The sequence below is a fragment of the Salmo salar genome, chromosome 04, assembly GCF_965601325.2.
Source record: "Salmo salar chromosome 04, fSalSal1, whole genome shotgun sequence".
Lineage (NCBI taxonomy): Eukaryota > Metazoa > Chordata > Actinopteri > Salmoniformes > Salmonidae > Salmo > Salmo salar.
Genome location: NC_138294.1, coordinates 6,174,613 through 6,187,500, shown reverse-complemented (window position 1 = coordinate 6,187,500; position 12,888 = coordinate 6,174,613). Strand labels below are relative to the sequence as shown.

At 50.4% G+C, this 12,888-nt stretch overlaps 1 protein-coding gene across 1 annotated transcript in view; it reads right to left on the bottom strand.

The window, feature by feature from the left end:
- naf1 (nuclear assembly factor 1 homolog (S. cerevisiae)) overlaps positions 1-12,057 on the bottom strand; it is a 15,923-nt gene extending 3,866 nt beyond the window's left edge. The window contains exons 1-7 of the mRNA XM_082973939.1: positions 11,967-12,057; positions 11,348-11,748; positions 10,925-11,018; positions 8,210-8,292; positions 4,423-4,583; positions 4,007-4,058; positions 2,163-2,271 (exon numbers count right to left, since the gene is read on the bottom strand). Of these exons, the coding sequence (XP_082830065.1) occupies positions 2,163-2,271; positions 4,007-4,058; positions 4,423-4,583; positions 8,210-8,292; positions 10,925-11,018; positions 11,348-11,748; positions 11,967-12,057 (991 nt within the window). The remainder of the gene's footprint in view (positions 1-2,162; positions 2,272-4,006; positions 4,059-4,422; positions 4,584-8,209; positions 8,293-10,924; positions 11,019-11,347; positions 11,749-11,966) is intronic.
- Between the last annotated feature and the right edge of the window lie 831 nt (positions 12,058-12,888).

Sequence of the window (12,888 nt, the reverse complement as noted above, 5' to 3'; positions counted from 1 at the left end):
TACGATAGGGTCTAATCCAGCTACGATAGGGTCTAATCCAGCTACGATAGGGTCTAATCCAGCTACGATAGGGTCTAATCCAGGTCTAATCCATCTACGATAGGGTCTAATCCATAGGGTCTAATCCGTCTACGATAGGGTCTAATCCATAGGGTCTAATCCGTCTACGATAGGGTCTAATCCATCTACGATAGGGTCTAATCCATCTACGATAGGGTCTAATCCATCTACGATAGGGTCTAATCCATAGGGTCTAATCCATAGGGTCTAATCCGTCTACGATAGGGTCTAATCCATAGGGTCTAATCCAGCTACGATAGGGTCTAATCCAGCTACGATAGGGTCTAATCCATCTACGATAGGGTCTAATCCATAGGGTCTAATTCGTCTACGATAGGGTCTAATCCATAGGGTCTAATCCATCTACGATAGGGTCTAATCCGTCTACGATAGGGTCTAATCCGTCTACGATCTACGATAGGGTCTAATCCGTCTACGATAGGGTCTAATCCGTCTACGATAGGGTCTAATCCGTCTACGATAGGGTCTAATCCGTCTACGATAGGGTCTAATCCGTCTACGATAGGGTCTAATCCGTCTACGATAGGGTCTAATCCGTCTAAGATAGGGTCTAATCCATCTACGATAGGGTCTAATCCATAGGGTCTAATCCGTCTACGATAGGGTCTAATCCGTCTACGATAGGGTCATAATCCGTCTACGATAGGGTCTAATCCGTCTACGATAGGGTCTAATCCATCTACGATAGGGTCTAATCCAGCTACGATAGGGTCTAATCCAGCTACGATAGGGTCTAATCCAGCTACGATAGGGTCTAATCCAGCTACGATAGGGTCTAATCCAGCTACGATAGGGTCTAATCCAGCTACGATAGGGTCTAATCCAGCTACGATAGGGTCTAATCCATAGGGTCTAATCCATCTACGATAGGGTCTAATCCAGCTACGATAGGGTCTAATCCATCTACGATAGGGTCTAATCCATAGGGTCTAATCCAGCTACGATAGGGTCTAATCCAGCTACGATAGGGTCTAATCCAGCTACGATAGGGTCTAATCCAGCTACGATAGGGTCTAATCCAGCTACGATAGGGTCTAATCCAGCTACGATAGGGTCTAATCCGTCTACGATAGGGTCTAATCCGTCTACGATAGGGTCTAATCCATCTACGATAGGGTCTAATCCATCTACGATAGGGTCTAATCCATAGGGTCTAATCCATAGGGTCTAATCCGTCTACGATAGGGTCTAATCCATCTACGATAGGGTCTAATCCATCTACGATAGGGTCTAATCCATAGGGTCTAATCCGTCTACGATAGGGTCTAATCCATAGGGTCTAATCCAGCTACGATAGGGTCTAATCCAGCTACGATAGGGTCTAATCCAGCTACGATAGGGTCTAATCCAGCTACGATAGGGTCTAATCCAGCTACGATAGGGTCTAATCCAGCTACGATAGGGTCTAATCCATAGGGTCTAATCCATCTACGATAGGGTCTAATCCATCTACGATAGGGTCTAATCCAGCTACGATAGGGTCTAATCCGTTTACGATAGGGTCTAATCCATCTACGATAGGGTCTAATCCATCTACGATAGGGTCTAATCCATAGGGTCTAATCCGTCTACGATAGGGTCTAATCCATAGGGTAAAATCCAGCTACGATAGGGTCTAATCCATCTACGATAGGGTCTAATCCATAGGGTCTAATCCGTCTACGATAGGGTCTAATCCGTCTACGATAGGGTCTAATCCAGCTACGATAGGGTCTAATCCAGCTACGATAGGGTCTAATCCAGCTACGATAGGGTCTAATCCGTCTACGATAGGGTCTAATCCGTCTACGATAGGGTCTAATCCGTCTACGATAGGGTCTAATCCAGCTACGATAGGGTCTAATCCAGCTACGATAGGGTCTAATCCAGCTACGATAGGGTCTAATCCATCTACGATAGGGTCTAATCCGTCTACGATAGGGTCTAATCCATAGGGTCTAATCCGTCTACGATAGGGTCTAATCCATCTACGATAGTTGAGTGGACCAGAACCAGTGTGTGTTGAGTGGACCAGAACCAGTGTTGAGTGGACCAGAACCAGTGGTGAGTGGACCAGAACCAGTCTGTGTTGAGTGTCTGACCTGGTTGAGGATCAGCTCTCTGTCCTCTTTCTCTCTCACTCTTCTGGACATTCCCCTTCTTCCTCCTTTTCATCTTCTGTTCTGCCTCATCATCACTGAAGTCCAACGCCTGGAGACAGGAGAGACGAGAGGAGACAGGACAGAGGAGAGACGAGAGAGGACAGGACAGAGGAAAGAGGAGTTCAGTGAATTCTACCAGATAAAGACCAGTCTCTTCCTCAATAGGGCATTATGGGTAATCAGACAGGGCCTGTGATCCTCCCCTCTACTATTTAGAAGGCATTATGGGTAATCAGACAGGACCTGTGATCCTCCCCTCTCTACTATTTAGAAGGCATTATGGGTAATCAGACAGGGCCTGTGATCCTCCCCTCTACTATTTAGAAGGCATTATGGGTAATCAGACAGGGCCTGTGATCCTCCCCTCTACTATTTAGAAGGCATTATGGGTAATCAGACAGGGCCTGTGATCCTCCCCTCTACTATTTAGAAGGCATTATGGGTAATCAGACAGGGCCTGTGATCCTCCCTCTCTACTATTTAGAAGGCATTATGGGTAATCAGACAGGGCCTGTGATCCTCCCCTCTCTACTATTTAGAAGGCATTATGGGTAATCAGACAGGGCCTGTGATCCTCCCCTCTACTATTTAGAAGGCATTATGGGTAATCAGACAGGACCTGTGATCCTCCCCTCTACTATTTAGAAGGCATTATGGGTAATCAGACAGGGCCTGTGATCCTCCTCTCTACTATTTAGAAGGCATTATGGGTAATCAGACAGGGCCTGTGATCCTCCCCTCTACTATTTAGAAGGCATTATGGGTAATCAGACAGGGCCTGTGATCCTCCCCTCTACTATTTAGAAGGCATTATGGGTAATCAGACAGGGCCTGTGATCCTCCCCTCTCTACTATTTAGAAGGCATTATGGGTAATCAGACAGGGCCTGTGATCCTCCCCTCTACTATTTAGAAGGCATTATGGGTAATCAGACAGGGCCTGTGATCCTCCTCTCTCTACTATTTAGAAGGCATTATGGGTAATCAGACAGGGCCTGTGATCCTGTCTACTATTTAGAAGGCATTATGGGTAATCAGACAGGGCCTGTGATCCTCCCCTCTACTATTTAGAAGGCATTATGGGTAATCAGACAGGGCCTGTGATCCTCCCCTCTACTATTTAGAAGGCATTATGGGTAATCAGACAGGGCCTGTGATCCTCCCCTCTCTACTATTTAGAAGGCATTATGGGTAATCAGACAGGGCCTGTGATCCTCCCCTCTACTATTTAGAAGGCATTATGGGTAATCAGACAGGGCCTGTGATCCTCCCCTCTCTACTATTTAGAAGGCATTATGGGTAATCAGACAGGGCCTGTGATCCTCCCCTCTACTATTTAGAAGGCATTATGGGTAATCAGACAGGGCCTGTGATCCTCCCCTCTCTACTATTTAGAAGGCATTATGGGTAATCAGACAGGGCCTGTGATCCTCCCCTCTACTATTTAGAAGGCATTATGGGTAATCAGACAGGGCCTGTGATCCTCCCCTCTACTATTTAGAAGGCATTATGGGTAATCAGACAGGGCCTGTGATCCTCCCCTCTACTATTTAGAAGGCATTATGGGTAATCAGACAGGGCCTGTGATCCTCCCCGCTCTACTATTTAGAAGGCATTATGGGTAATCAGACAGGGCCTGTGATCCTCCCCTCTACTATTTAGAAGGCATTATGGGTAATCAGACAGGGCCTGTGATCCTCCCCTCTACTATTTAGAAGGCATTATGGGTAATCAGACAGGGCCTGTGATCCTCTCTACTATTTAGAAGGCATTATGGGTAATCACCTCTGGTGGAGGCTCCTGGTCATTCTTCCAGGATGCGTCGGAGCCTTTCAACCTAAACACACACACACACACACACACACACACACACACACACACAGACAGAGCTTCAATTATACATGTTGTAGCTTGTCAGTGAGGATGTACAGGGTGTAGTCAGGGTGTAGTCAGTGTGGATGTACAGGGTGTAGTCCGGGTGTAGTCAGTGTGGACTGACCGTCGTAGCTGCTCAGTGAGGATGTACAGGGTGTAGTCAGGGTGTAGTCAGGGTGTAGTCAGTGAGGAGGTACAGGGTGTAGTCAGTGAGGATGTACAGGGTGTAGTCAGGGTGTAGTCAGTGAGGAGGTACAGGGTGTAGTCAGTGTGTAGTCAGTGTGGATGTACAGGGTGTAGTCAGGGTGTAGTCAGTGTGGACTGACCGCCGTAGCTGCTCAGTGAGGATGTACAGGGTGTAGTCGGTGAGCGACGGGGCGTAGAACATGGAGTCCTTCAGCTTCACTCCTCTCTCAGTGATGTCGCTCTCCGAGTTAAACCTCAACACATAGAAGGGACTGGAGACCGGCCCAAACACCTCAAACACCTGGAGGAGGAGAGATTAAACCCTCACAACACATAGAAGGGACTGGAGACCGACCCAAACACCTCAAACACCTGGAGGAGGAGAGATTAAACCCTCACAACACATAGAAGGGACTGGAGACCGGCCCAAACACCTGGAGGAGGAGAGATTAAACCCTCACAACACATAGAAGGGTCTGGAGACCGACCCAAACACCTCAAACACCTGGAGGAGGAGAGAGATTAAACCCTCACAACACATAGAAGGGACTGGAGACCGACCCAAACACCTGGAGGAGGAGAGAGATTAAACCTCACAACACATAGAAGGGACTGGAGACCGGCCCAAACACCTCAAACACCTGGAGGAGGAGGAGAGATTAAACCCTCACAACACATAGAAGGGACTGGAGACCGACCCAAACACCTGGAGGAGGAGAGATTAAACCCTCACAACACATAGAAGGGACTGGAGACCGGCCCAAACACCTCAAACACCTGGAGGAGGAGAGATTAAACCCTCACAACACATAGAAGGGACTGGAGACCGGCCCAAACACCTGGAGGAGAGAGATTAAACCCTCACAACACATAGAAGGGACTGGAGACCGGCCCAAACACCTGGAGGAGGAGGGATTAAACCTCACAACACATAGAAGGGACTGGAGACCGACCCAAACACCTCAAACACCTGGAGGAGGAGGAGAGATTAAACCTCACAACACATAGAAGGGACTGGAGACCGACCCAAACACCTGGAGGAGGAGAGAGATTAAACCCTCACAACACATAGAAGGGACTGGAGACCGGCCCAAACACCTGGAGGAGGAGAGATTAAACCCTCACAACACATAGAAGGGACTGGAGACCGACCCAAACACCTGGAGGAGGAGAGATTAAACCCTCACAACACATAGAAGGGACTGGAGACCGGCCCAAACACCTGGAGGAGGAGAGATTAAACCCTCACAACACATAGAAGGGACTGGAGACCGACCCAAACACCTGGAGGAGGAGAGATTAAACCTCACAACACATAGAAGGGACTGGAGACCGACCCAAACACCTGGAGGAGGAGAGATTAAACCCTCACAACACATAGAAGGGACTGGAGACCGACCCAAACACCTGGAGGAGGAGAGATTAAACCCTCACAACACATAGAAGGGACTGGAGACCGGCCCAAACACCTGGAGGAGGAGAGAGATTAAACCCTCACAACACATAGAAGGGACTGGAGACCGGCCCAAACACCTGGAGGAGGAGAGATTAAACCCTCACAACACATAGAAGGGACTGGAGACCGGCCCAAACACCTGGAGGAGGAGAGATTAAACCCTCACAACACATAGAAGGGACTGGAGACCGACCCAAACACCTGGAGGAGGAGAGAGATTAAACCCTCACAACACATAGAAGGGACTGGAGACCGGCCCAAACACCTCAAACACCTGGAGGAGGAGAGAGATTAAACCCTCACAACACATAGAAGGGACTGGAGACCGGCCCAAACACCTGGAGGAGGAGAGATTAAACCTCACAACACATAGAAGGGACTGGAGACCGACCCAAACACCTGGAGGAGGAGGAGGAGAGATTAAACCCTCACAACACATAGAAGGGACTGGAGACCGGCCCAAACACCTGGAGGAGGAGAGATTAAACCCTCACAACACATAGAAGGGACTGGAGACCGACCCAAACACCTGGAGGAGGAGAGATTAAACCCTCACAACACATAGAAGGGACTGGAGACCGACCCAAACACCTGGAGGAGGAGAGATTAAACCTCACAACACATAGAAGGGGCTGGAGACCGGCCCAAACACCTCAAACACCTGGAGGAGGAGAGATTAAACCCTCACAACACATAGAAGGGCCTGGAGACCGGCCCAAACACCTCAAACACCTGGAGGAGGAGAGATTAAACCCTCACAACACATAGAAGGGACTGGAGACCGACCCAAACACCTGGAGGAGGAGAGAGATTAAACCCTCACAACACATAGAAGGGACTGGAGACCGACCCAAACACCTGGAGGAGGAGAGATTAAACCCTCACAACACATAGAAGGGACTGGAGACCGGCCCAAACACCTCAAACACCTGGAGGAGGAGAGATTAAACCCTCACAACACATAGAAGGGACTGGAGACCGACCCAAACACCTGGAGGAGGAGAGATTAAACCCTCACAACACATAGAAGGGACTGGAGACCGGCCCAAACACCTCAAACACCTGGAGGAGGAGAGATTAAACCTCACAACACATAGAAGGGTCTGGAGACCGACCCAAACACCTCAAACACCTGGAGGAGGAGAGATTAAACCCTCACAACACATAGAAGGGACTGGAGACCGACCCAAACACCTCAAACACCTGGAGGAGGAGAGATTAAACCCTCACAACACATAGAAGGGACTGGAGACCGGCCCAAACACCTCAAACACCTGGAGGAGGAGGAGAGATTAAACCTCACAACACATAGAAGGGACTGGAGACCGACCCAAACACCTGGAGGAGGAGAGATTAAACCCTCACAACACATAGAAGGGACTGGAGACCGACCCAAACACCTGGAGGAGGAGAGATTAAACCCTCACAACACATAGAAGGGACTGGAGACCGACCCAAACACCTGGAGGAGGAGAGATTAAACCTCACAACACATAGAAGGGACTGGAGACCGACCCAAACACCTGGAGGAGGAGAGATTAAACCCTCACAACACATAGAAGGGACTGGAGACCGACCCAAACACCTGGAGGAGGAGAGATTAAACCCTCACAACACATAGAAGGGACTGGAGACCGGCCCAAACACCTCAAACACCTGGAGGAGGAGAGATTAAACCCTCACAACACATAGAAGGGACTGGAGACCGGCCCAAACACCTGGAGGAGGAGAGATTAAACCTCACAACACATAGAAGGGACTGGAGACCGGCCCAAACACCTGGAGGAGGAGAGATTAAACCCTCACAACACATAGAAGGGACTGGAGACCGGCCCAAACACCTCAAACACCTGGAGGAGGAGGAGAGATTAAACCTCACAACACATAGAAGGCGCTGGAGACCGGCCCAAACACCTCAAACACCTGGAGGAGGAGAGATTAAACCCTCACAACACATAGAAGGGACTGGAGACCGACCCAAACACCTGGAGGAGGAGAGAGATTAAACCCTCACAACACATAGAAGGGACTGGAGACCGACCCAAACACCTCAAACACCTGGAGGAGGAGAGATTAAACCCTCACAACACATAGAAGGGACTGGAGACCGGCCCAAACACCTGGAGGAGGAGAGATTAAACCCTCACAACACATAGAAGGGACTGGAGACCGACCCAAACACCTGGAGGAGGAGAGAGATTAAACCCTCACAACACATAGAAGGGACTGGAGACCGACCCAAACACCTGGAGGAGGAGAGAGATTAAACCCTCACAACACATAGAAGGGACTGGAGACCGACCCAAACACCTGGAGGAGGAGAGATTAAACCCTCACAACACATAGAAGGGACTGGAGACCGACCCAAACACCTGGAGGAGGAGGGATTAAACCTCACAGAGATAGATAGAGAGGTTAAAGAACCTCCAGTACTGTGAAGACTCCTCCCCCAGACTCTAAGCCCCTCCTACCTTGCCCACGGCCAGCCTATCAGAGTTGAAGATGACGCTGTCGTCCTTCAGAGGGGGCGTGTCCTTAAATGACTGTATGATCACTGTTGAGGAAACACAACAGACACCAAGAGGGGGTCAGGGTGTAATGTGAAGGACAGGGTGTAATGTGAAGGACAGGGTGTAATGTGAAGGGCAGGGTGTAATGTGAAGGACAGGGTGTAATGTGAAGGACAGGGTGTGATGTGAAGGACAGGGTGTGATGTGAAGGACAGGGTGTAATGTGAAGGACAGGGTGTGATGTGAAGGACAGGGTGTGATGTGAAGGACAGGGTGTAATGTGAAGGACAGGGTGTAATGTGAAGGACAGGGTGTAATGTGAAGGACAGGGTGTAATGTGAAGGACAGGGTGTAATGTGAAGGACAGGGTGTAATGTGAAGGACAGGGTGTAATGTGAAGGACAGGGTGTAATGTGAAACCCAGGGTGTAATGTGAAGGACAGGGTGTGATGTGAAGAGCAGGGTGTAATGTGAAGGACAGGGTGTAATGTGAAGGTCAGGGTGTAATGTGAAGGACAGGGTGTAATGTGAAGGACAGGGTGTAATGTGAAGGACAGGGTGTAATGTGAAGGACAGGGTGTAATGTGAAGGACAGGGTGTAATGTGAAGGACAGGGTGTAATGTGAAGGACAGGGTGTAATGTGAAGGACAGGGTGTAATGTGAAGGACAGGGTGTAATGTGAAGGGCAGGGTGTAATGTGAAGGACAGGGTGTAATGTGAAGGACAGGGTGTGATGTGAAGGACAGGGTGTAATGTGAAGGACAGGGTGTAATGTGAAGGGCAGGGTGTAATGTGAAGGACAGGGTGTAATGTGAAGGGCAGGGTGTAATGTGAAGGACAGGGTGTAATGTGAAGGACAGGGTGTAATGTGAAGGACAGGGTGTAATGTGAAGGACAGGGTGTAATGTGAAGGACAGGGTGTAATGTGAAGGACAGGGTGTAATGTGAAGGACAGGGTGTAATGTGAAGGACAGGGTGTAATGTGAAGGACAGGGTGTGATGTGAAGGACAGGGTGTAATGTGAAGGGCAGGGTGTAATGTGAAGGACAGGGTGTAATGTGAAGGACAGGGTGTAATGTGAAGGACAGGGTGTAGGTCAGGGGACTGGTGGACCAGACTGGTGGACCAGATCCAGCCAATGATGTAGATCAACCCTGGATCACTGATTCTATGTATTGACCAATGAGAGGCTTTGAAGCCACCGGTCGGCCATGTTGGCTCTCCCCAGTAGGAGCTGGATTACTGATTCTATGTATTGACCATTGAGAGGCTTTGAAGCCACCGGTCGGCCATGTTGGCTCTCCCCAGTAGGAGATGGATTACTGATTCTATGTATTGACCATTGAGAGGCTTTGAAGCCACCGGTCGGCCATGTTGGCTCTCCCCAGTAGGAGCTGGATTACTGATTCTATGTATTGGCCAATGAGAGGCTTTGAAGCCACCGGTCGGCCATGTTGGCTCTCCCCAGTAGGAGATGTCCCCATAGGAATGAATGGAATTCTACAGTATTTCTGTCCTTGAAACATTTAATTGAAACTGCATGTATTTAAGTACCTTGATGTTCTAGCGGGGACAGTAAATTTAGAATATATACATAGCTCACATAATATAATTTAAAAGTAAACATTAACGCTGTAATATGTTACAAATAACTCCAGTTTTTGTACCACTAATTGATTTTGACAAAACAAATCGGTCCCCCCAAAAAATCCAACCCAGCTATTGGATGGTACTGGTCCTAGGGGGAGGGACTAACCCAGCTATTGGATGGTACTGGTCCTAGGGGGAGGGACTAACCCAGCTATTGGATGGTACTGGTCCTAGGGGGAGGGACTAACCCAGCTATTGGATGGTACTGGTCCTAGGGGGAGGGACTAACCCAGCTATTGGATGGTACTGGTCCTAGGGGGAGGGACTAACCCAGCTATTGGATGGTACTGGTCCTAGGGGGAGGGACTAACCCAGCTATTGGATGGTACTGGTCCTAGGGGGAGGGACTAACCCAGCTATTGGATGGTACTGGTCCTAGGGGGAGGGACTAACCCAGCTATTGGATGGTACTGGTCCTAGGGGGAGGGACTAACCCAGCTATTGGATGGTACTGGTCCTAGGGGGAGGGACTAACCCAGCTATTGGATGGTACTGGTCCTAGGGGGAGGGACTAACCCAGCTATTGGATGGTACTGGTCCTAGGGGGAGGGACTAACCCAGCTATTGGATGGTACTGGTCCTAGGGGGAGGGACTAACCCAGCTATTGGATGGTACTGGTCCTAGGGGGAGGGACTAACCCAGCTATTGGATGGTACTGGTCCTAGGGGGAGGGACTAACCCAGCTATTGGATGGTACTGGTCCTAGGGGGAGGGACTAACCCAGCTATTGGATGGTGACTGATCCTAGGGGGAGGGACTAACCCAGCTGCTGGATGATGCTGGTGACTGATCCTAGGGGGAGGGACTAACCCAGCTATTGGATGGTACTGGTCCTAGGGGGAGGGACTAACCCAGCTATTGGATGGTGACTGATCCTAGGGGGAGGGACTAACCCAGCTGCTGGATGATGCTGGTGACTGATCCTAGGGGGAGGGACTAACCCAGCTATTGGATGGTACTGGTCCTAGGGGGAGGGACTAACCCAGCTATTGGATGGTGACTGATCCTAGGGGGAGGGACTAACCCAGCTGCTGGATGATGCTGGTGACTGATCCTAGGGGGAGTATCTCCGCCTCCTCTGGTAGAACAACCGTCAACTCCTCGACAGCAGGCAACTCCTACACACACACACACACACACACACACACACACACACACACACACACACACACACACACACACACACACACACACACACACACACACACACACACACACACACACACAAATTTAGAGAGGCCAGGGGTTAGAGAGAGGTCAGGGGTTAAAGGTCAGGGGTTAGAGAGAGCAGAGAGATCAGGGGTTAGAGAGAGGTCAGGGGTTAAAGGTCAGTGGTTAGAGAGAGGCCAGGGTTTAGAGAGGTCAGAGAGGTCAGGGGTTAGAGAGAGGCCAGGGTTTAGAGAGGTCAGAGGTTAGAGAGGTCAGGGGTTAGAGAGGTCAGGGGTACCTCAGGCAGGGTCTCGTCCAGGGTTTTGATGGAACAGGGTTTCCTCGTCCGACTGAAGCCTTCATCGTCATCATCTTCGTCATCTGCCTGACCTAACACAACAGCCAGAGTCACACCGGAGGAAGAGGAGTCTGAATCACTGTCTGAGGAGGAGCTGCTGCCGTCCCGCTGGTCCCGGACACCGTCCTGTAACGTCAGCAGTACCTGGGGGAGATCCTGGGGGGGGTCCTGGGAGGGGGTCCTGGGGGAGGTCCTGGGAGACGTCCTGGGGAGGTCACGTCCTGGGGGTGGTCCTGGGAGGGGTCCTGGGGGGGGTCCTGGGAGGGGTCGTGGAGGAGGTCCTGGGAGGGGTCCTGGGGGGGGTCCTGGGGGGGGTCCTGGGAGGGGTCCTGGGAGACGTCCTGGGGGGGGTCCAGGGGGGGGTCCTGGAGGAGGTTAGTGTGTGTGGTTCCGTCTCCCAGCTCGGAGCTCGAGACAGAGTCGAGATTCTCCGTAACCTCCATCTCCTCTGCTCCTCCCGTTAACTCTCCCGGTAAACGGCTGTCTGAGGTCACGGAGGTCAGTCCCCGAGGTTCTGTCTCAGCTGTGCATCCGTCCTCCCGGTGCTCGGTGCTGGTACCGTCGTTAAGTTCCAGTTCCTCTCCGTGTGTCTCTGCTGAGCTCTGAAGAACCTCCGGTACCACGACCGTCTCCTCTGGTTGGACCTCCATCCCGTTACTGGGTAGAGACGATCACACCTGGGGACAAAGACACCACAACTACAATCAGCTGGGTAGAGACGATCACACCTGGGGACAAAGACACCACAACTACAATCAGCTGGGTAGAGACTATCACACCTGGGGACAAAGACACCACAACTACAATCAGCTGGGTAGAGACGATCACACCTGGATACCACAACTACAATCAGCTGGGTAGAGACTATCACACCTGGATACCACAACTACAATCAGCTGGGTAGAGACTATCACACCTGGATACCACAACTACAATCAGCTGGGTAGAGACTATCACACCTGGATACCACAACTACAATCAGCTGGGTAGAGACTATCACACCTGGATACCACAACTACAATCAGCTGGGTAGAGACGATCACACCTGGATACCACAACTACAATCAGCTGGGTAGAGACGATCACACCTGGGGACAAAGATACCACAACTACAATCAGCTGGGTAGAGACTATCACACCTGGATACCACAACTACAATCAGCTGGGTAGAGACTATCACACCTGGATACCACAACTACAATCAGCTGGGTAGAGACTATCACACCTGGATACCACAACTACAATCAGCTGGGTAGAGACTATCACACCTGGATACCACAACTACAATCAGCTGGGTAGAGACTATCACACCTGGATACCACAACTACAATCAGCTGGGTAGAGACTATCACACCTGGATACCACAACTACAATCAGCTGGGTAGAGACGATCACACCTGGGGACAAAGACACCACAACTACAATCAGCTGGGTAGAGACTATCACACCTGGATACCACAACTACAATCAGCTGGGTAGAG